Here is a 24,898-nt window from a genome sequence, read left to right as displayed (position 1 = left end):
TACACTCATAGGGTGGTACCACACTGGTACCCACAAAAAAAGGGAAATGTCATCTGTGATAAGAGCAAAATTGAGAAACTGCACCCGTTACACACAGAGTTATCACTGGAGAAGTGACACTTCCAGGGTCTGCCTGAACAGCCTAACGCTGTGCAAAAAACAAGTCTGAAACGCTCAGATAAGTAGAAGGGATGCTAAGTGATAAGAAACCTTTTCAGAGGACAGAGAGAAGACAAATTGAAAATATAGCATATATATATGCTAGAGCATGTGCGAGAGTAAGTTCCTGTAGTGCTGAGTAGATGTGCCGAGGAAAATGCAGTTCAATAGGTGGGAAAGAAAAGGCACTGAAGAGACACTTAAGCAGCAAGTTGATTGTAGTTGAAACCTGCATCCTGTAATTTTATTTGGAGATTCTATTGACCGGGGGTTGTGGAGAATCTCTCAGCTTTTTATTTTTAAATTTCCTTCCGCCTCCTGCCTCTTGTGACTCCTCTTCATTTTCAGCTCGCTTCAGCAACCGCATGCTGTTCCTGTCCTCGGCACACAGGTGGGATCCCGGGTCCGGGGTGTCCCCGTCCCGCCCCGGCGCCGCCTCCCGTCCGCGGGAAGGGCCGGGGCGGCGGCGGCGAGAGGAGCGGGGGCGGCTTTGCAGCTGTGGAGCCGCGGAGCTGGAGCTGCGGTCCGCGTCCCCCCGAGCACACGCACCCCGGGTGCCCTGCGCCAGGCAGCCATGGGGCACCGAGCACCGGAGGCCGCGGGCCCGCTCCCCCGGCCCCGCCCGCCCCGCCCGGGTGGAGCCGTCCCCCGCCCCGCCGCGGGAGGAGGATGAGCCGGCGGCGGTCCCGGCGGAGGCGGCTGCCCCATGGCGGAGGTAAGGGAGGCGCGGGCGGCCCCGGCCGGGCGGTCCCGGAGCCGCCTAGGCCGAGCGAGGAGGGCGCGCACCGGGGCGGTCTGGGGTGTTCGTGAGGGGCGAGCGGTGGGGACGCGGGGGAGGACGCTTTTCTGAGCCGGGCTGCGTCCCGTAAAGAAAAGAAACAAAAGGCCAGGAGGGACACACAGCCCCGGCGGTGTGCGGGGCTGGCCCGTGCCCTGCCCGTGTCCCGGGCGGCCGGAGCCAAAGCACCGAGCGGCGGGGCCGGGCTGCCGCGGAGCCTCCCCTCAGCGGAGCGGGGTCAGCCCGCAGAGCTGCCCTGGCCCCGGCACACCCCGGGCCCCAGCGCCGCTGCCACCTGCCAGCTAGGGCTGTAAGGCCAGGACGGACAGTTCTGCTTGGCATTTCATCCGGCATCGCTTCTGTTTTCTTCTTGTGGGCTTCTTAAGAATATCACGCAGCTGCAGAAATGCAGCTTCTCCGGAGCGTTTCACGTGGTGCAGTCTTCACCTGGGCACAGGTGTGCGCCGTAGTGCGGTAACTACACTTGTCAGGAACATTTCTTTCACGTAGAGGGTCTTACTGTGCTAGGGCAAACCTCCGGGCTCCTTTTATCTGCCCTCCATTATCAGGCAGTTTCAAAACTCCCGCTGAAGCAATAACCCCAGCAGCGATCGCTAGGTTCCCTATTTATTCGCGCCTCTTGCAGTCCGTGCTACGCTTCTGTCGCCTTTTACCCACTCAGGGCCCCGTCCTGCACAGAGCTGAAGAGCTGTGCACAGCTGTAGCTCCAAGATCAGCCAAGCCACTCAGCTGCGGGGCCGGCTTTTCCCAGTTAAATTGCTATTGGGAATAGAGTTTCGTTGTCTCCTGCGTAGTTTATGATCTGGGACTTTTGTGGTGCACTTTGTGGATACAGAAGGTACAGGAATGCCAAGACGGTGGGCTTGTGACTGATATTCAGTACATTTTGAAATACCAAGTTGAGCTATCAACATTTTTCAAGTTGGTTTTGAACAATTGTGAATAGCTGGTTCTTTTTGTAAACTAGTGGACCAGCATCAACTGTTAATTGTATAATTTGTCAAGCATGGTAGATTTTACTTTTCTATTTAAATTTTCTTTTATTTTTTTTCTTTTTCCCTATTTCCCCATTTGTTAACTTAGTTATTTTTGTAAAGTAGTTGCAAAACTAATTTCAACACCCTGACTATAAGGGATGACTCTTTTATGTGGAGAGAAGATGATTCCTTTCTTTGCTAAATGTAAGCCTGGGCCTCTCTCTTTAGCACAATGTATTTAAGTGAAATAATGATTGGAGCAAGATGAGGCATTGTTCAGTTGTTGAAATAAAGTGTAGAGGGACATCTATCTGGAAACCCTCATGTCTCTTCCACTCGACATCTTTTGAAGCAGGGAAGGTCTAAAACATGAAACAGATCAAAACGTAGATCTCTGTTTTTAAGGTGATCTTTGGTAGCTTTGACTGGGTCTACTTATGCTGTCAAAATGTTATTGTAATAGTATAATGAATTCCAGAGTGGTTCAGCTGATTTATAACCTTCAATTTGCCTTTTGTAAAAATAGATTTGAGTTATTTTTAGCATTTATTTTCTCAACACTAGATCAGGACAAGAAATCTATGTAAACAGATGGAAGTATTTGTTGGGTTTTTTTTCTCTTTGGTACTGAGTGGCATCATGAAAAGTTTGCAGCTGGATTTAGCCATTCCTGGATTGGTTTTATTCATTGGACTCCAGTCCCTGCTGAGAACATTGCTGGCAACACAATGCAAGCTGTTGGTCCTTGTCCATTGAGATCTGGTACTTAAAACTACTCTTGAAGACAGCTGCAGATGAAAATTAATTCAGTGGCCGAAGCATGCTGTTGGAGCATGCTAAACTGCAGGGGTTTGCCTGTTTTTCTGCTCTGTGCTAAGATGAGGTTCTAGAACAGCCTGAGCACTTTGGTTTTGACAAGGAATAAAGTGAATAGATGGGTTCCTACACTCAGCTGCCCACCAGTCTGGGATCAGCCCTAACCTTTGTATTCGCTATATTCCCAGCAAACTATTTCATTATGATTGTTTTTGTAATCAAACATAGGCTTGCTGATGAAATGTAAACCCCACAATATTTTATCGCCTTAGTAATAAAAATAGCAAAATTGATTTCCTCTGAAATACACCCTTTAATGGAGAAAATAATCATACTATCTCAGTGTCTTGCTACACATTTTCTTAGATGGATGTGTGTAACAAGAACAAGGTTTGTACCACTGCAGAGACTACATTAAAAAAGGTTTTGTGTTCCAAGTTCTGCACTGTCCATACTGCCTGTGCTGTATCCCCTACAGCAGGTCAGAGCAGGTGTTGGTAAATGCGTCCTAAGGCTTAGAGGTATTAGTTTAATACCTCTGCACTGCTCTAATCTGGGTCAGCTACAGAATCAAAGCTTATAGGTTTTGTTCTCAGGGATGTTTAAGATTGAGACTAAACTCCCTGAGAACCATGAGTTTAGAGGAAAATAAGTGAAAAAGAAATAAACATTTACTTTGGATAACTATTTGAAAAACATGCATTAGTTCATGCAAGGAAATGGATTGATTTCTGTAGTAGTGAAAGGTGGCAATTCAGGCCCTACCTCTTTGCAGAACACCTGAGACCAAGAGTTCAGGCTCCAGTGGGCATGTTTGCTAAGGAAGTAGATAAAAAGCCTGAGAGTGAGACAGGTCTTTTCTTTGGGGTGATTATTTCTCATGCTACTTATTTTTTTCCCCAGATCCAACAGTGTTTGTACTGCACCTAGTCTTTCTCTTCTCAGTTTGCTGGAAAAAGAAATTGCAGTCCTGGTTGATTTTGTTTGCATTTTTTTAAGAAAGGGTTTATAGTGGGAACACCACTTGCTCCTTAATATTCAGCACCTGTTTGAATGCTGACATCCCCTGTTGAAAACAGAGTGCCTAACTTTTTTTGTCCTACTCAAACCTACTCACACAAGTAAGTCACATTGAATGGGCCACTTGTGAGTAGGTCACATTGAATTACTCATACAGTTAAAGTTGGACATATCTGTTTATTTTTCCCCAATGTGCTTGAAAAGTATTGTTAGATTGCTCAAGGAAATAGCTTATTGTAAGGAAAACTAAAACTGAAATATAGAGGCACTGTGTGGCTGTGTGCATTTTGAAGTTTTAAGTTCAGAAAGAGCCCCCCCCAAAAAAAAAAAAAAAAAAAGGAAGCAGGGGGAAAGACGAGTAGCTGACTCTGAGCATAGGTCTTATATTGGTGGGGAAAAGAGAAGCCATTCTACAGGCGCATAACTTGGGTTACATTCCATGCCCCACTCTGCCAGCTGCATTTTCCTTAGGCTTCTCAATGTAACACTGCCTCAGCAACACTTCTGGAAGCTCTTACACTAAGCCCTAAGTCCATATGAAAAATGAATGAGACGCATTTTCCAAAGCACCTTAAAACCTGTGGGGAAATGGGAGGCCTCAGTGCTGCAAGATGTGGCATCATCCTGTGTGTGGTAATAGTATTCCCAAATAGAGAAAGTCTCGAGAAGCTTGTCACACAGCAGTGTCTTAGCTGAAGGTCTTGCAAGGGTTCAGGACTGCTCTACTTGATTCACTGATTTTTTTTTTCCCCTTTCTTTTTTGTATATGAATATTTTATGTGTGCAAGTATGTGTTTATGTATGTATGTAGACATTTGAAGAAAGGGAATTTAAAAACTCAATGGTTGCTTTATCTTTTATGGAATATACATGGGAAAATATTTAGATTAGCAAGAATGGACTGTGTAGCTCTTCAGCTTCTTTTCTGTGTTAGTCTTACATTACATTACATTACAATTAAAATGTTTGTTCCAAATCATGTGAACTCCAGGCACATGCCAGCAGAAGAGGCAGTGCCTGGATGAGAGCAGGAGTTGCTGTGCTGGGTCTTTGCACTCCACGTGAAGCAAGCTCCAGCTCAGGATGGGACAGATAAAAAGGAAGGTTCTGCCCCCATAGAAGTCAAATAGGTTTGTTATATCTGAATGTATTGCATTCTTTCAACAGATCTTTGAGGCCCTTCCCAAGAGCTGAATTCCTGGACTTGATTAAACAACACCTGCTCTAATTAATAATTAACAGCATAACATTACTGTTGTTTATGAATTATAGAATTTAAGGAAGAAGGTGCACAGTGAATAATTTGTATTGTTTGTACTGTTATCTCTATGTTACTTTTTAGAAAGGGCAGTTTGAGGTTATGTAAAACCTCATACAAGCACACTTTGAACACCATCAGAGGCAGAGTTTTATGGTATTAAAGCACTGGAAGGGGGAAATCCATCCTAGATTTTTAACACCATTTGAAGTATTTATATTGAGTGACAATAATTTGAGTTACAGATTTTTTTTCTTGGTGATTATCAAAGTTTGGTAAAGTGAAAGTTAAGAAGGAACCAGATCGGAAAAAAACTTTCAGAGAAAAGCCTAAGGCTTTTCTCTAGACCATTTGAGAACTTCCCACTGAAGCTGTGTGCGTAACTTACAGAACATATTTCAAATTATTATTTTCTTTTTTTTCTTTTTAATTCATTGAGCAGTATTGCTGTGGAGAGACAGACAACTGGAAACAGATAAATGGATTGGGTCCCTGCTTGTGAATGGCCCTTACCTTTTAGCCAGAACTCACCTTAAGGAGGCAGGGGAAGGACTTCTTGGTGTTTCAGAAAGAGGTAGCATAGAAGAAGAACCTCAAACTTAGTCTTGCAAGGGTTTGAAAAAGCCTAGTCAAGGGAGTGTTCAGGAAGGGTGTTAGAGGAAGTTGGAGCTGTGGTGCAGGGCTGACTTACACCAGTGTTTTCCTGCTCTCTGGAGAGTGGCCAAGGTATTCCCAGTGCAGGGGGTGCATGAAAAGTGCATGTGAAAGTAGATGAGAGGAGTATCAGGCATAAAGAAGGAAGAATTAGCGTGTGGTAAATGTGGAAAATAGAAGGGGAATTACAGGTGAGGGTCAGAGGGAAGGTGAAAATACTTAAATCCCTGAGGAGCTTCTGAAGTGTCAGGCTGTGACTTTTAACAGTGCTCCGTATTCAGAGCTGAGAGTTGGCAGGCATTTGGTGTTGCAAAGAGGCTGGTAGCTTGGAAAAGCTGGGAGCTGGATAAGTTGGGTACCTGAGAAAGTATGTTTGCCTGGGAGGACTCAAAAGGAAGACATCTGTAAGTGAATTGTGGACAGTTTTATATGAAATGGTGGTCCCTGAGTGTCTTTATTCAGTACTGACTACATCATATACCAGTGAGGGTATGCAACCACTCTATGGCAAAGGCAGAGCAGAAAGGGAGGGAGGTGTCTGACAGAACTCTGATGTCAAGTAGTTCACTGACCACAAAAGAAAGCATCTTAGGGAACCAGAGGCACAGAAAGAGGTTTTGAGTTTCGTTTGGGTTTTTTTACTGTGCTCAGTCTGAAAGAGTGACTGCAATAATTTAATTACCCTCATCACATTTACTCTCAGGGATATTGCATACTTTACTGATACTGAAGTTGGGCAGAAAACAAGCTTTCAAGTGCAATTTGAAGTATTAGAAAGCAGGCATTCTTTATTCTCAGTGCACTGAACACACGGGAGGATATCTCTTCTAATCAGGTGTACTGTGAAACTTTACAACAAGGTATTTATTCCATCAAGACCATACATATTCATTAAAGTGTACTTCCTAGCTGATACACAAACATCACTTTTCCTAGAACTAGTTTGCATGCATGTGCCTCTTACTGGAAGTCCTTTTATGGTCCTACAGGGTTGTCTGAAGAGGTTGTCTCTGGTGATTATACTCACTGAGTGCCCCCAGTGTGACAGATGACCTTATTTTGCGTTTGCCTTTGGGCATGCGCTGTTGCTTCCTGTTACATGGATTTGCCACAAAAGCCACTATATTCCTCATTATCTGTTTATGCACTGTTACAGCTACATCCTGTGTGTCTACTTTTGCATTCTTTTATCTACTTTGCTAGTTAGTCTTTAAGCTCTATTTAGCAGCATCGAGGGGAACTGAAAATTTCAATTCTCTATGTTGTCTGTCATTACAATGAAATCAGTTTCTGGTGAAAAACATCTGCACAGGACCAAAAGGTTGGAGTGTGCACCTGTTTGGTGTACATGTTAGAAGTGGTTTTAAAAGCTAGTTTTGAAGAGGATATTGAGCTATTTTCAGCATGAAAACTGATGTTTTAATTGAACTCAATGACAACACTGTTGGTCTCTGTGTCTTCAATGTGTACCTGTCTCTGCCTCCTTCTGGGGAATAGTTTGGTGTTAATTTTGTGTTGGAACAGAGTGCACGCAGTATGTGTGTTTTGTAGTAGCTGACACAGCTGGCCCATGCTGTCTAAAGCCCTGAAATGCATGTGGTTGGAGAGGTGCTATCATCTCACTGCAGCACACAGGAGGGCTCCCACAGGGAGTGTCTGGTTGCAGCCCAGATGGCATTATTAGGATGTAGAGTTAATACGTCATAAGTGTTTGACAGGTGCCACATTTGGAGTCCCAACTATGAACCATTTGATTTACTCAATTGCACTGCTTAGGTAGCATGGTGTATTGTCATTTTTTATGCCTAGCCATATATAACATGGAAGTTATTTTGATATTTGGTGTTTCCATCCACCATTCTACCCTCTACACATCCTAAACCTTGGCTGCATTTCAGAAGATAAAGTACTCTTCTGTTCTGGTGTTTTCAGGATATTTTAGGGCTTATTGTGAATATAGAGAAACAGCAATAAATATTTTTCTTTTTTTTTTTCTTAACAAGTAGATATCAGTTTGTAAGATGATTATCACATCTTTAAAGTACACAGGCAAAGAGCAAGATCACTAAAACTAGAGCTGAATGATATCAGATACACATCATTATATTTAATTATTAATTGTATTTAATCCTACCAAGTAGTAAAGTGAAACTACTGGTTACATTACTAGAAGCTGTTTTGCTTAACTTCTCTTGGTATTATGCAAACCTAAAGGATCATTCCAACACAAACCATTCTATGATTCTATTCTGGAAATGCTACTTAATTTTTCAAAGTGTGGTATAAAGTGTGTGCCACATCTTTTCAGCAAATAACAAGTGGAGGGCTAGTTCTACAGAGAAATGCAGTTAGTAATGGAGAAGGAACAAAAGATTGTAGAAAACCATCTCAAAGGTTAATGACATCAATAGAGCAGCTTAAAACTTAACTGAAATAAAGAGATCATAGTATAGAGTAATTAGAAGATAGCACATGAACAGGATACATGAGTAATCAGCACCAAAAAATAATGTTCTCTTGCAAATAATTGTGGTCATGTACTTTTGCTCCAGCAGTGGGATATTTGTAGTGGTAACTGAAGAGTCTGACTGCAGTGAAACAGCTTTCCAGGGGCAGGTACCCCCTGCCTCTCCGTGCTGCCTGTGCACCCAGGCAAGCCACTCTGTCTGCTCTCTTCCAGCAAGACCTTTCTGTTACTCCAGAGCTAGTTCAAGTATTTCTGTGCACTTGTAGCCCAGGGTTGTGTAGTTTTAGTCCTGTGTGCCAACAGCACACAGATCAATAGTAAAAAACAGATTGATTATGCTTTCCGCTGCTCCTTCAGAGGCATCTTCTTCACCCATCCAGTACATCACAGTAGACATTTTTGTATTTTGGTGTCATTACAGGTTCTGCTCCCCGTGCATTCTTTTAGGGACAGCCGATAAGACATGGATGTAAGGAAGCAAGGGGAGGGGATATGTGGAGGGATAGTTTGTACAGTAGAACAGTTCTTGCTGAGATCAATACTCTGATTTACTTAATTGGAAACTGAAGGCTCTATTTTTAACATAGAGTAAGAAACTCTGGAAACCTGCCAGAGCAGGCAGCATGCTTCCAATTAAGTGTAGGCCAGGCCACCCACAAAGCCATACTTTCTCTCCCACATTGATTCTTGGCCCTCCTTAAGTAGCAGATTTTACATAAACTACTATTTTTCATATTCCAGAGGCTGAAAAACTGAAGCCTGTAGCTGACCTGTGGTAAGCTGTACCTTAGGGAAAGGGCAGGTGCATGGTTAGAGCCCAGCCCTCCACATACAAGGCTGGTGGATAATTTGGTAAATCATACTCATCTCAGACTGTGTATTTTAATGTAACTGATACTAATAAGTGGCAGAAGCAAGACGAAAATTTCAGATACTTGGGATTTTTTTTTTTTTATTATTTTATGATGAGAATTTTAGTGTAACTGTCTGGCTTTGTGCTTGCACAGAAGTCTTTCCAAATGCAAATTGAAGGCTGCCCTCAGGTAGGGTTGTAGTTTACCATTTGGAAACAGCCTACTGTTGGAGGCATGAACTTCCACACCCTCCAGTGGTAGAAATGGAAAGGCTGCTGCAATAGGTGGGTTTGGTGGTATTGTTAAGTCTTCTGCAATCAGCAAAAATTAAGTCTTTTTCTCTATACAGAGACAATCACGTGCTATCCTGATTTCTTTGGCTCTGTGGTATGACTGTAACTCAATTACTGTTTTTTCGCTACCCTTCTTGCAAACTAAGGATGGGAAGGACAGAAACACTGAATGTGGCAGCACAGTGCTGAGTAAATAGTATCTACACCTAATCCTTCTTCTCATTAGATTAATATCCAGACTCTGTAATAAAGCTTTTGTCATTAGATATACGACCAGTTGGTAGAATTAAGGTATCTTTAATGAAATGCCTTATTCAAGAACATAGTGTGGCTGTTTCTCTGGGAGACACCCCTCCTATTTTCCCCATAGCAGTAGTCCAGGAGTCAGTCCCAAGTGGTGAAACAGGCATGGAAGGAAGCATTCTGTTGTTGAGCTGTGCTCTTCAGTCATTCTTCATCACTGAAGAAAACTAACAGGCTGGTGCAAAGTGTAATAAGAGCATAAACCTTTATCAGCATAATCTAGGGGATTTTTGTGAAAAGACAAAACAGAGAAACGAAGGTGAAAAGGTTCTGGTTGATTGCTGTGTAGAGGGTTTTGCTGAAATGATCCCATAGGTGAAAATTTGTGATGTGAAATATCTTACATGTGCTGTATCTATATCACCACTGTTGTGAAAACCTGTCAACAGGGCCAGGATCCTTCAGCAAGTGCTCTGGTAGTGATGAAAACAGGTTTTTTCAAAGGATGGAAAACTTACTGCAGTAATAATCTCTCTAAGCAGCTATGAGTATATTTTAATATCATCTGCCAGAGCAAGAAATGGTGTTAGTAAAACTAATCTTCAGAGCCACACAGTGCAGCATTACTAAACTCAGTCAGAAAAGATGACACATTCCCTTTGGTAAGCTACAAGGAATGGGCATGACTGCAAATGTGAGACCCTGCTTCTCTCTCTTCACCACTGCACAGAGCTCCTGCTGATGTGAATGGAACAGGTACTAAAGATCAGAGGGAGGTTCTGAGCTCCATTCTGTGCTGAATGCCAAGAGTCCTTCAGGCAAAATGGTTTGTGATACTGTAGTACAGTTGGTGGCTCAGCCTGGAAACTACGGTACCATGACACCATCTATGGCTGAGTAGAGAAAATAGATACATTTTTTTCTTAAAAGATACATAAAAATGAAGGCAGACTCCAGATAAATTCCAAAATTTGTAGTCGGAAATATTCTCCATTTCCTTAGCAGTCAACGGTTTTATATATTGATAAGAAAAGACCATAAAATTCAGTTACCTTTGTCATCTTGAGGAAATTAATACAAGACAGTTTTCAAAAATTTCTGTGAGCTTCAGGAGCATTTAGTTTCCCTTCAGAAAGGAGATATCCCATCAGGTACATCAGAAATTTAGTTGTCCTCAGAATGGTTTGGGGAAGGACCATCTCTATTGTAGCATTTAGCAGACCAGCATCATCTGCAGTCAGATTTCCACTCTAAGGAAGTTGAACTGTGAGGATTTTAAATTATCTGTAGGACACACGATGGGCTCTTTCTAAAGCTACCCCAAGCCTTTCTTTTCCCTGACAGGGGAATAGGTTTATACTCCTGGAAATTTTAAAAGGAAAGATCAAGTTGTGACTCATGCACCTTCTGTATACAAACCCATTTCTTGCAGCTGGTTTTTTGAGGCATCACATGATAGATACCACGTTTCTAGCTATTTCCTGCATTTGCCTCTTCTGCAGCCAGTAGAGCAATGAATTTGCTGTGTTATCCAGGAGCTGAATGCTCTGCCACAGCATTAGCTTTCCAGGCCACTTGGCTCCAAGGAGCTGCTTATGGTCCTTAATAGCAGTCATCCTTGACTTCTTATTCACTTTTGATAATCATGAATTTTATTAAATTCATGATTTAATTAATCTGTTAGAATACTAACAGATCACATTAATTCAACAAGTGTTAGGTTGGTTCTGTGTAAAATTAAAGCCTAGACCTGATCGTGCAAGCACATAAGTATGAGAGTAACTTCATGCCTGTGATCTGCTCCACTGGACTCATTGAAGTGTTTGCAAGTAGCTACTTAACATGTTCTCAGTGTCTTGTATACTAAATGCCCTCTCCTGTTTACATAGAGAGAACGGTTGGTTAGGAGGTTTGTTTTGTTGTTTTTGTTGTTTTGTGTATGTCTGTTTTTAGGCAAGTAAATTAGTTTTTTTGTATTTGGCAGTAAAAAAATCATCTGGTCATTTCCAGATGCAGCTGACAGAGAAGATATAATGTATTGGAATATAATTTCTAATGAGTAGAAACTGTGTTAGGCCTCATTGAAGGAAACTCTTCAGTCTTACATCAGAGTGACAGATGACTGCCCTGTAGACCTATTTGCTTCTACAAATGGCATTTATAAAGCTAACGTTCTCTTCTAATCTTGAAAAGAAAGTACAGAAAAATTGAAAGCCAACAAAAAAATAGTTTAAAATAAAATTAGTTTTCATATTTTAAAATATTTAAGTAGAATGTACAAAGTTGAAAATAATACTAATTTGAGATTAATTTTACTCCAGAGTCCTAATTTTAAACTTTTTATATTTACTTTTTAATGTGTTTTGTATGAAGGAGCAATTTAAAAACTTTTATATATTTTGATGACTATTACAATTGCAGGTGTTATGTAGTTTATGCTTTCATAACAAATCTGTAAATTGTTTCTTGAGATTTTTAGAACCGAACACTCTAATTATGTTTGCTGCTGTTGAAAACTTGTCTTTTCTGCTCCTGCCATAGCATTTTGCTGGGAATATCTGGAATTAATGCAGTGTGGACACTTGGCTTCCTAGCTGCTATTCGACTGAGTTTCACATTTTAAAAACACAGACTCGCCCTGTAAAAGCTGAAATATCAAGGTACTTTTAAATATAAATACTTTATAAAAATAGGAATTAGCACTGATTCCTTCTTATTCTAGCAATGCTTCAGCCCTGTATAATAAACAATGAAAAAGTCTGATGATATGAATATAGATAAAATGAAAATTGCTTCTGAGGCCACTAAATTTGAACAATCTCATCACTGGAGATTAAAAATTCCATCATTTGGATAAACGAAAATGGGTAATGTCTACATGGAAGTGATGGGAAACAGAGTTGCTATTACAATACAGGTAAGCAAGGGGTTTTGCTAACTGGCCATGTATAATTGTCTATTTTAATATTCCACCGCTGATTATCTATCTGGCTTGGATATGTTGTTGTGAAATGTCTTCCAAAAGACATTGATAGTCCAGACTTTTCATGAATTCATATCATGGTTCTTTGTCTGGTTTAGAAAAATTTGTTTCCAGTATCCATTTCTACTGCAGATGGGTTCAATGCCTGGGCACCAAAACAGGAGGTGGTGGCTGCCTCCCTGAGCTGACACTGGTCTTATTCTGCCCCCAAAGTCTACACACCCAGTTCATCCACATGACCTGTTCAGTGCATTATTTTATTTGGAATTCTGTCACTGGAGGGAAAAAAGTGCATTTTAAAGAATAATTTTGATGGCATGCTGTGTAATAGAACCATTATATTTGTGTCTTCAGGATGTTGACCTGAAAGCATGTCAGGGAGCTTTAGGTGACTGCTGTCCACCTCAAGGAGAGGATCAGTTGGAACTGCAAGAAGAAGAAGAGAAAGACATAAATCAAGTAAGTGATGAAAAAAAGGGAAGAAGAGAAAAATGAAGAGAAAGTGAGGGAGGATATAGAAATGACTAAGATAAATAGTAATGAAAGGTTTTGAAAGGAATAATTTTCCTTTTTTTATTTGAAGTGTTCCTTGCCAGGGCAGGAAAGGAATGCTCACTCCAGACAATGCTTTGTGAATGTTTCCCTTGTACACTATTTTGAAAATTGCCTTCTTCCCTCAATCCCCCACTATTTTTTGAGTAGTTGAGATATTCACAAGTTTACAGAAAACACTTGCAACTAATAATTTCTTAATTTAGGTTTATTTTCTCCATTATGAAGGTGTTGTGCTTGTGGGCGAGGATGTTTTTGCCTACAAACACTAGAGACATGGATGCTAAATTAAATACTGCTCTCACCCTTTATGTAAAGCTTGATGCTCAGATGCAGAATTACATTTGGCACACTGGACTCTTCAGTTTTGTTTTCTCTAAGAGTTACAATGAAAAAGGCACTCAGTTTTCTTGAGACCTTGTGTGAGTTGAGAACATCTGATCCAGGTGTCTTGCCAGCCTGTTTGCCATTCCCCTGAGAGTTTGGCTTTGAAAAAATACCCGATTTTTCTGCACTGGTGGAGAGGTACAGCTTCAGAGGAAGGCCCAGTTCTGCTGTTGCAGGCATAGTAAGGCTGCTCAGGCCCTGGAGCTGTTCTGATCTTGCTAACGTGTTCATCTTCCATCAGTATGAAGACTTGATGGTGGTCAGCAGCAGTATTGCACTGTGCTCTGTGTCTCTCAGACTTTGATTTTTACCTCCTTTTACATAAAATGACTGTGCTTTACACCGTGTTTCTCTTTCTTTTGTCACAGAGCAACAGCAACCATGTAGATTCCCTTCTCTCCTTAGAGGGCTATTTACAGCTTCTGTCATCACAGGTGGAAAACATGCTAGAGGTAAATGAAAAAATACAGGAATCTGTATTTATAAAACAGAAAATCTATTGCAGATAGATTGGAATGCAGTCAGTAGTTACTCTGTTTTATCAAATAACCACAGTTTACCACACCCACTCTGGCAATATATTAGCAACTCAATGTAGTAAAACTTACCTGAAACTGCTGAAGATGTTACTATCCACCTTTTGCAGCAGCTCTCATTGGCTCTACTTTAAAAATTTTCCCCAGAAATTTGTCTGGTGTAAAACTGCATCTTTACTGGATGGAGCCACTGGACAACTCAATTAGTTCAACTAATAGTTGTCTTTCTGAAACTTAATACCAGTTTGTATTTATGCAACAGCTCTTGGTGTGTTTCTGTAGAACAACCCTGATTTATTAAACAGGAGCAGCTGTTGGGCATTTGTGGTGAAAGATTACATTTGTCATAAATATTGTGTCAAGTGCTTGCAGGGTTACTACTCTCAAGAACAGATCATCTTCACTGCAAATCAGATCAGTCAGCAGTAGCAGTAAACCCATTTTGTGGTTTGGGTTTTTTGTTGTTTTTTTTTAAATCTTGTGGCCCTCTGATACTGTATTTTACTTTGTGTGCCCGTGTTCACAAAAAATGCTTGTTATCATAATTGAAGTCTCCCTCTTCTCCCACTCATAAGCTCATAGCTTCAACCACTGACCATGAAGCTACTCCCTACATTCCTTTTTTGCAATACTTAAGGGCATCTTACATACACTTCCCATCATAGGATCCTTTTCTGGGGCCATTAGCATTTTTCATATAACTTCATGCTTATCTGGTTTTGGGAATCTGTAGCTTAGATAGTACCTTCCAGCCCATAAATCAGCCTTCTCTTCTGTTCAGCTCTGGAAATGGATTGCACACTATCAGGGTGTAGAAATTCATCAGTTTAGTTTTCTCTGTTCTCAAAATTTGAAAGGAATTTGGCTGTAGGCTTTATGCAGCTATTACAATACACAGTAACATATTGTATATTTTATTTAACATTATTTATGCACTGCCATCTTGTGACAATCTGTTAAATATGGATTGATTGTTTCTGCCAAGTATCAAGTCTTTACAGTGAATGGGATATTTTGATAGCTGACTTACTAAGAACTGTTCTTTTCAAGGGATTAGTTGAAAATAGCATCTCTATCTCACAGATGGCAGGTGCTCTAATACAGGGTAACTCCATAGCAGGAATAAGGCAAGACCTTCTGTTACCTGAGCTCCCAGTAAGCATAATAGAGAACTGATGTTCTGTTCCTCACGGTACATCATTCCTTCCCTGTGGAAAGTGCTTTTTACATAGTCTGTTCAATGAATAGCAGTCAGAAAGTCCTTCCCTGAAACTCAGTAAAGGACACTCAACTGTGGAGGAATCCTATGCATTTCCTACTTGATAAATTTACATTTTCAAGTACTTTGTATCTGTCTGTTTTATGACTGCTCTGCTTGTCAGCAAGCACTCAACATAATCATGGACTGTGGCTTTGTGCTTCTAAGACCCAGCAACTTTAACTCAGGTCCACAAAAGGTGGGCCTTAGTGCTACCTACAGCATTACCAGTCCAGTTTATTGTTTGAATATCAGGGCCAAGGCATCATATATCAGCTTGGGTTTTGTAAAAAAACAGAGTAGTAATTTGAAGTCAAGACATCCACAAAAGGTATGACTTGGTGGGGGAGGTGTTACTTCCAAACTGGTCAGTGAAATATTTCAGTTGAGTTTTGGATGCAATAGACCGTTGTTAAATGGAACTAAACCAAATGTGGTACATCACAGCCCTGGAAACTTCATAAACTGTGAAATGAGTTAGTCAGACTGCAACAGCACAGTCTTAATGTTCCTGTCTTCCACTCCTCTTTTCTTCACTGTCCCTACTGGTTAACTTCTGCAGATGAGCTACTTATCTTCTTTAAAAGTTCATTTTCCAACACTTTAGCACCTTGAACCAGCTCACCTTTGAATCATTGTCTTGGTTTGAAAAGACAGGTGTCTGCTGAGGAAGGCAGGAGCCTCCCTTGAAATGGAAAATGTAAACCTCTTCCCTCCAAATTATAATAATTTTGAAACTAAGGGCCTCTCAGGCAAAGATATAGGAGTAGGAATAACAGTTCTTTAGTTATTTGTATAAATAAAAAAACTACAACTTAATAGGAAACTTAAAATGCGGTAGTACAAAAACCACTGACAGAGTCAGAATACAACCTGACACCCTGCTGGCCAGGGTGTTGCTAGCAGTCCAGTTAAGTGGTGGCTGCAGTCACTGTTGAAGCAGTGATCCTGTGGAAGGCTGTAGTTTTCCTCTGAAGGTCCAGTGGTGGTGTAGAATGGTCTGGTCTTCCTTTGGGAATCCAGTGGAAAAAGGCTGACTGTGGTGTTCCAAATCTCAGACTATATCCAGGTAGGAATGCTGGGTGGAGCATCTCCCAGTGGGCTGATGTAATTTTATCAGCCATGCAGTGAGACTCAATGGCCCATTATCAGTTTTCCCCTTGGAGGGAGGGTGGGTTGTGGAAGAGATAAAGAACACTGCCCCACCTGTTTTTAACAGATGTTTAAAACCTTTACTTTTGTTTACATCTTGCAGTGCAACCTAAGAGAATCATCAATACCACTACCAGGAAAGGGTCATTACCACTCCTCCTAGAAGGACTTTTTTCTTAAACCAGATCAGACATAACACAAGTAGGCCATAGTCTGTACGCTTGGCAATAGTCATGTTTTCACCTCTCAATCCTCATCAGTCCCACACTGTCCTTTGCAAGTCCTTCTCCCATTCCTTCAGTCAGTTCTGCACCCTTCCTGCTTCCTTTTGCCATGTGCCAATACAGATTATGCTTTGTACAGATGGGAAACAGCATTACAAATAGCTAGAAGAAGAGCTTAATGTACAAAAATTTGGCTTTAATAGAATCAAGTAGTGGAATATTGACAAACAAATTGATTGTGACTGTGTAGGCAAGGGATGTAGAAGCATTCGTTTTATGAAAGATCCCATTTCCCTCTCCCCCTTTCATCTTTTAGGTGAACTTACTGGAAGATACACAAGTTGCTACTTCTAGTAAAGACCAAGATCCATCATCCTCAGACCACAATATAAATTTGACCCAGAAACTTCAGAACAGTTTTGGTCCTCCTGATGCCATGCTACTAGGAACAGACTACCCCACTCAATTAAATTCAAAACCAAGACACTTACAAAGGCAAGAGTTCTTTCCTCAGTCAAGCTCTGGTATCACAAATCCAGAATCACTGTTTCATGGGTCAAATTTGACAGGGCTGTTTTCAGCTGCTGACATTAGAAATCAAACAGCCCATGATGATAGTTTTGATGAAATTAAGCTCATGTCTTTGGCTTTGGAGGAAGGCTTTAGTCCTATAGAAGTTTCTCAGATGTTTGAAGAGCCTGGCTCAGATTTGGGACCATCTTTGAATTCAAATCACTGCACCACCTCTTATTCAATCTGCTGTGAAGATTCTGTTTGGTACAGCAGTGGTGTTAAATCTGCTCCTTCACATGGCTTAGGAGCTGTTGGTGGCCACTGCCAAGAAAACATTAAGCACAGCCACATGGAATATCCGGGTGATACAGAGTGTTCTGCAGAAGCCACACTTCAGCAGTTTCTTCAAAATCACACATACAATCAGCTGCCAAGTCAAACAGCATCCACTCCACAGCATCATCAACAGATGTGGATGAAGAAATCAAACGAAGTGAAAGATAGGTGCCACAATTCTACTGCTACAAACCGGAGCAGAGATGAATGTCGTGCAAAAGCTCTGAGAATACCATTTTCAGTTGATGAAATTGTGAGCATGTCTGTTGACTCTTTCAACGCCATGCTAGCAAAGAACCAGCTAACAGAAACTCAGGTATCACTTCTGCGTGACATCAGACGAAGAGGAAAAAACAAAGTAGCTGCACAAAAATGTCGTAAACGCAAACTGAATGCAATTCTTAACTTGGAAGAAGATGTGTGTAACCTCCAAACACAAAAGGAGACCCTTAAAAAGGAGCACTCCCAGTGTAGCAAATCTATCAACCAGATAAAGCAAAAATTAAACTACTTGTACCATGAAATTTTCAGCAAGCTGAGGGATGACCAGGGTAGACCTGTTAACCCGTGCCAATATGTCATTCATTGCAGTAGCAGTGGTAGTGTTTTCTTAATGCCCAAGCACTTGGCCAAATCTGAACAGAAACAAGAGAACAGAAAAGAGCAGAAACAAAAGTAAAATGACTGGAGATCACCTAAATCACCTTTATTTCACCTGAAAGGATGATAAGAATACTTGAGTGAAGACTAAAGGTCAGTGATTACAGCAGTTCAAACAGCAACAACTACACTTGAGGAGGAACACTGTGTTGAAAGGTCTGGCAAACCCAACCAGCTGTGATCTATTAGAAGATCCATGAGCTGACGCCTCTAGATGAGGATATCTGTTTAGTTTTAGTTAGAATTAAAGGAACTAGACCATCAGTGTAGTGTAGCTTTACAGACCTGTGTTAAAACTAGGAATTTAATTACTGGTAATGGGGGCAGAGGGATTAGTGAGGGATAAAACTCAACTTTCGATTGTTACACATGCAAGAAAATGTTTTAGTCTTGAATACTCGATTCTTTATACAGAAAATGACCTTACTTTATTCTCTAGCACTGAAAGAAAAAGTACAGTTCTAGTGCATCTTCAACTTAAATTCACTGTGGGTTTCCATAGGCTCCAGAGATAACTGCATGCTTTGCATTTATTCAGAATAGCTCTGCTTTTCCTAGTTTTCCTATGAGGAGAGCAGCCCAGGGGGCTACTGCATTTTTCCTCACTACTTTCATCATCGTAATGCCAAGCAAAGATAATCTGCCACTTAATTTTACAACTCATACACTCACAGTCTGCAAACAGATGCTGAAAAAGTGTCTGATTCAATCCTGTCTTACCTTCATCCTCTGCAACTGAATCATTCTCAACTTTCTTCCACAAAAATGCCCAATGGTGGAGTTCCTGTTTAGTTTCCTAGTGACTGTGAAACTTACTCGTGTACCTTCTCTTTTCCTTCCATTTTGACACCTTCCTAAAGAAGTACTTGAAGTTTTTCTCCATGGCTTTTTTAACTAGTATTTTTAAAGTGTCTTTAATGTCCCAGATTTAGTTTTTTATAATATACATTTTACCTAGTCTTTAAATTAAATTGAACCAAATTACTATTTATCTATACTTGTAATTATGAAGTTACACTTTGATAGTGCTCCAAATGAAGAGTTTTTTGGTTTGACATTTATCTGTGCTATTAAAAAGAGGTTTTATTCACTCATGTACTTTCAACATCCTATCCTTTACTGTTTTACAGCCTGAAAAAGGTCTGCAAAAGAGATGGCCTAAAAGGCCTGTAATGAATGATAAGGAAGGAGTGTTGAGGTGTATTATGATGAAAATAACTACTAATATTAGTGTCTAGGTAACAACAAATACTTTTTGTTCACTTTACTTAAAAAGTTCTCATTAGTCATGGTATGATGACAATGGAGCAAATTTACATTCAGGTATCTTCAAAATCACTTGTACCAAACATGTGAAAACTACACATACGAGGTTAAATGCCAAGTAATACCTACTGAAGAAACAAACTGCTAGTAGCATGGAAGTCACATTGACTGCTTGCACTAGTCTGTAAAAATTGATAAGACTAAGTGGCATTTTCTAAAAAGGGAGTCCTAAGGTAGTGACGAGTGCACTGAACTATCAATAATGAAATCAGCCTATCTGAACAATTTTCTCAGCATTTTCTATTAAAAGATTTCTTCAAATAAATGTGTGCCTGTGTTCTTTACTGGTTTCACCACAGCCTCAAATTGCTAAGTACAGATTCGTAGCAGAAAGTCTCATGACTGAGGCCATGCAATTTCCTGTTGTTGGTTAAGCATGAGACACAGGTGTCCCAGTTGGTATTCACATGGAATTTGTCTACCAGCTAGGCCACAAACTTCAATCAAAACATGCAATAGGTGTCAGATACTACATATGATAAACCGTGAACTTTTTCTCTTTGTAGGGGGAAAAAAGTACATATTCAAATCAGCATGATCATAATAGATTAAATGACAACATTTTAAAATCCATGCACTTAGCCTCTGCAGGATGAGGTCTTTAAACCTACTTCACTGCCTAAATTCTGCTAGCTACTAGATGAGGCTCATAACTGAGAAATCCAGAAAGCCAAGTATTTCTGTTTTAGAGCCTCTCATGGGGACAAGAGAAAAAAAAAGGCTGAACTTTTTGGTGCCCACTCCTTCAATAGCAATGGCAGGTGAGCTCTGTGGATTTTTGTAAGGCCAGCTGTTAATGGAGTATTGTACACAGCAAATTGGGAAACAGCTACATTGTTAAATTTTGGCCCGTGCCAAGAATAAAGCATACTGTAACCCTTTCAGAACACAATACCAATGGAAAGCCTCTTACTCCAACTGATCCATTGAAGACATCAGCCCTAATCCCATTCCATTACCTGTCAATTTGCAGAGTGTAAAGGATTATGAACTGCCCTCAGCTAATTCAACTGTCGTTATTGCCCAGTAACGGTCGTCTTTAACAAGTTGATGAACCGCAGTTCCTCAAAACCCAACAAGCAACTCTACCCCTACAAAAACTGGAGCTGAAATTCTAGTTGTGGATGGACTGCAATATTGATGACACGATGAGTGTTATGTATGGATGTGTATTTTTTCAAGCCATCAGCTACCTGCCCACAGGACAAAACCATAGGTAGAATTCAGACCAATGTCCTATTTTGTAACTGGAGTAGACACGTTTCATCTAAAAGCCATTGAAGTGTTTTCCCTTTCTACAGCTAGCACGTGTTTAAAGAAAAATGCCAAACACACACACAAAAAAATCCATACCAAACAAAAATCCCCAAACATTGCCTGGTCTTGGCTATGCTTTATAGTTTCATGTCCTCAAATGGTGTGTGGTTAGGATAGAAAGCCTGAAGCTTCTGATCCACTTTAGATACTGGCCTTAGACTGTCTCTGCGACCCCTATACCAAAATAGACGCTATTTTTGAACTTTTCACGTAAACAGGACTGGTCGAAGGAAGTTGTTACTGAAAGGGTTGTAAAATGTGGATAACACCCAACTGCTGAAGTCTGTGTTGGCTTTATTATTGACAGATCCTATATTTTCACAAAATCAAAATCCCAAGTGTACAAATCAGGAGCTTTAGTGCATGAAAAGAAACCATGTGGTATCCTACTCTGGAGCCAGATGTGACAAAGCCATTACAGCTGTATCTTACCTTAATGCTACTCCGAAACACAGGTCTGATGTTAGGCTGAAAACACTTTTTAATTATATATTATTATTTAATTGTATTTTAATTATAGCTAGGAAACCATTAAGCTGATGATTATAAACAGCTGTTGACATCAAAAAACAAATACAGAAGAGGGAGAAATCATTAAAATACTGTTCCATGGCAAAGCTTTTAGGTAGTCTGTAATACTTCAGTGGTAAACTACATTTCTGTATTGTTAATAAGAGCTTATCTGCAAGAAATTAGGAAAGGTCAGATTAAGTAAAAATAAAAACTGGGTGGTGTGCCCGTGACTGTGCACACATACTGTATTCCCATTACTGATCGCAGCAAGATGTACTACCTGCTGGCCAAGATTCACACCTGTTCTGGAGAAACATCCACCAGTAACAAATGCAAGCCAAGTATTCCATCAAACTGCAACCCCCATTGCACTTTTTCTGACGTGTAAGGCTGGACAGTCCTATAAAGGCATCCTGCAAACAAGCACACCCAGAACAGACAGCATTTGGTTTGACATTTATCTGTGCTATTAAAAAGAGGTTTTATTCACTCATGTACTTTCAACATCCTATCCTTTACTGTTTTACAGCCTGAAAAAGGTCTGCAAAAGAGATGACCTAAAAGGCCTGTAATGAACGATAAGGAAGGAGTGTTGAGGTGTATTATGATGAAAATAACTACTAATATTAGTGTCTAGATAACAACAAATACTTTTTGTTCACTTTACTTAAAAAGTTCTCATTAGTCATGGTATGATGACAATGGAGCAGAGCAAATTTACGTTCAGGTATCTTCAAAATCACTTGTACCAAACATGTGAAAACTACACATACGAGGTTAAATGCCAAGTAATAGCTACTGAACACTACACACATTTTGAGAATGACCAATACAGTAAAGTACAGCTTTAAATTAACGTTTTAGGTTTTAGGTTTTATTCAATAGTTCTGGCTCTTTACAACGCCAAACTTTACAAACTAAAGATGTTCCTGCTCAAGAGCTTACAATCTAGTTTTAGATAGGGAACCAGAAAAAACTTCAATGAGGAAAGGACAAAGCACTTCGTGAGTATCAACTTGTCAATCTTTGTCCCAAAACACACACACACATTAGTTCTTTCTCTGAGATTAAGTACAGCTCTAACGATCTTGAGGAGAGAGGTGGCAGAGACCTATAAATGAGGCAACAGGACACTCAACAGCAGGGCGTAGTAAGAAACTCTTTTATTATGTAAACCAAATAGAGATGGTAGATGTAACCAGGTGAAGTCTTACTACTGTAGTGTACCTCATGAAGTACTGCAAAACTTGACACCTGCTACACAGCTACTAGAACTCTGATGTCCATCAGCCACCCATTTTCATTCAATGCCCCAAAATGAACCAAGCAAGGGGGAAGAGTGCTGGTAACAGCAGTTTTCTAGGACTTTCCCCCAGTCACCTTTTTGCACAGTGGAGCAGCATGGGAGGTCACACAAGCTAGTCTGTGAGGTGCCCAAACACTGTTGACCTAGTATATTCATAGCACTCTGTCAGACAAGTCACACAAGTATTTATACACTGTTAATTTTACTGCTGATAGAGAAACCAGTTCTTGCTCCATTAACTGGAGTAACTCCTGACAATATTTCTGTGCAACACAAACCAACAGTAGCTGCAAAGTAAAAACATGACCATTAAAAGGGACAGTACTTCTGGCAAAACGGATCATTACCCAGGCAAACCCTTCCATACGACACTTCTATGCATTCCTAGACACACTGAATGGTATAGTTGAAAAAACATGGCTGAAGAGGAACAGCCATCTCCCTTAGGCAGAAAAGAAGCAACAGCACTACTACAGGGTACCACTTGCGTCACACACTCTGCTTCAAAAATGAACTGAAACACTAAACCTGCAGGGAATGTACAGCCCCAGTATGTTCCCAGCAAATGATCCTCCACCAATGAGGTCCAGCTGCCAAAACAAACTGGGTTGATAACGGTTTGAAAATTCAGATCCATTTCTGGGGCTTGGGTTTTCTTTCCCAGAAGTGGTATGATTACATCACCAAGAGATCATGTACATTCATCATCATACTAAAAGAATACAATCTTTCCTACACATCACAAAGTTCAAGTCCTGTTCATTTCACAGTGTAACGGCAATTGTTCACATTTTCTTGAATGTTTTTTAGCACCTGCAGCACAATAGAAGTAAAATTCAACTTTCATTGTAAGTAACACAAAGTCTGAGTGGCCAGAACCCTACTACTGACCTTTTTTCACCATTTTATAAATACAAGTAATACTATTTTTGGGTGGTCTTTGGCTCACACACCAGTTATCAACAAGTTCTGTTGTTTTTCTTTCTTCCCTCAGTTTGCTGCACAAAGTGTTCACTGGGGGAAAGCTGGACTTAGTACTGACAACCTGATCCTCAGCTGTTAGTATCTGGAAACACTGTAATGTTACACTTACTTGGAAGACGAAGTCTGTAGTGACAAAATCCTACTTGATAAAAGTAAGAACCCATTGCCTACAAACTGGATGACCAGTGACTGACCACACAATAGCACTTTTATTTGAAGTTGCTAAAAACTTCCAGTATCAGGCTGACTCAGAACTGTGACTTCCCTCACCACATTCATTGGTGAACACTGTTGACTGTCACGTGCCTTAACTTTTAAGACCACACCAAGAGAAAAGTTGTGGAAGTTCAACAGTAGGACATCAGAAAACTTAAAATACACCAGGTTTTCAAACCTCAACTTTAAATATCCAGTAACTTCACTCCTGTGCAGTGCTGTCCCCCTGTACACTCCCTTCCCTCAGTGCCAACAGATCAAAATAAGACAGTACTCATTATGGAAACCATGCTCAATTAAAGTAGATTTTAAACCTTGTTACTAAACTACTGAAATAGTATTTTGAACAGAAAAATAATTACTGCCCTTTGAAGTGGTTTTGTTAGTTCTTTAAAATGGTGTATGAATGTGAACTTGGCAACTGTAAAGAAAAAACTTTCATCAACTACATCTAAGTTATAGGAAAGAAGGCAAATTCCTTATGATCTGGTCATTCTGTTGGAAAGAAGAAAGTAAAGGAGATTTGTGCATCTTCATTTTCTACTTCCGTTGCAGCCCACCGGTCACCTATTCAAGTATTTCAAAGTTCAGCTTAAACAGAAAAAAATTGTATGTGAATCCTTAAACAGTATTATCAAGGTTAAAGACACGATGATTCTGCCAAAGCATATAAATTTCAAGTTTTGAATAAACCATGCATGAAGATAAATGTTAAAATAGTATAACCTCAAGATACACTCTCCAGCTGAAGCTTTCCCAAGCTCACACTTGGTATTTTAGTGGTTTCATTTGGTTTGGCATTTTTTGTTTTGGTATTTTTCTTCTGCCCCCAGATGCACCTATGGGTAATAGAGTTTTGTACAGCAGGTCTGTCTGTCTTCATGCTAAAAGCTCTTTAAAAATGAAAAGGATAAAGCTCTTGTCCTATTGCATCTGACAAATTGACTTAGGTCGTAGTTTTGTTAACAGGCAAGTATGAGGTAATATAAAACACAGCCAAAAAAAAACCCCTACTTTTAAGCACTTGTGTCCAACAGCACAGATATCAGCACTTTAAATTTGCAGCACTGTTTCTCCCAAAAGAGAACAGATGCC

General features: G+C 40.4%; 1 protein-coding gene and 1 long non-coding RNA gene across 5 annotated transcripts; one reads left to right on the top strand and one right to left on the bottom strand.

Moving 5' to 3' along the window:
- The first annotated feature begins 799 nt into the window (after window positions 1-799).
- NFE2L3 (NFE2 like bZIP transcription factor 3) lies at window positions 800-19,732 on the top strand. Of its 4 annotated transcripts, none has more exons than XM_014248420.2 (4): window positions 800-874; window positions 12,878-12,982; window positions 13,831-13,914; window positions 16,949-19,732. In XM_014248420.2, the coding sequence occupies exons 1-4, from the start codon at window positions 866-868 to the stop codon at window positions 18,158-18,160; spliced, it is 1,410 nt and encodes a 469-aa protein (XP_014103895.2). In that variant the 5' UTR covers window positions 800-865; the 3' UTR covers window positions 18,161-19,732. The 4 variants fall into 4 exon arrangements, with proteins under 4 accessions (XP_014103895.2, XP_087922373.1, XP_014103896.2 ...); XM_005519136.3 differs by lacking the exon at window positions 800-874 and adding an exon at window positions 12,234-12,457; XM_088066247.1 differs by lacking the exon at window positions 13,831-13,914.
- Window positions 12,767-13,837, bottom strand: LOC148185209 (uncharacterized). Its single transcript, XR_015774454.1, has 2 exons — window positions 13,381-13,837; window positions 12,767-12,949 (listed from the first exon to the last, which is right to left on the bottom strand). It is a non-coding gene; the product is annotated as an uncharacterized LOC148185209 (long non-coding RNA).
- Window positions 19,733-24,898: the final 5,166 nt, after the last annotated feature.

This window comes from Pseudopodoces humilis, chromosome 1 (genome assembly GCF_049639895.1).
Source record: "Pseudopodoces humilis isolate 2021_Gansu_Grassland_sample_001 chromosome 1, ASM4963989v1, whole genome shotgun sequence".
Classification (NCBI taxonomy): Eukaryota; Metazoa; Chordata; class Aves; order Passeriformes; family Paridae; genus Pseudopodoces; species Pseudopodoces humilis.
Note: the sequence above shows the minus strand (reverse complement) of the source record. Positions and strands in the feature narration are given on the sequence as shown.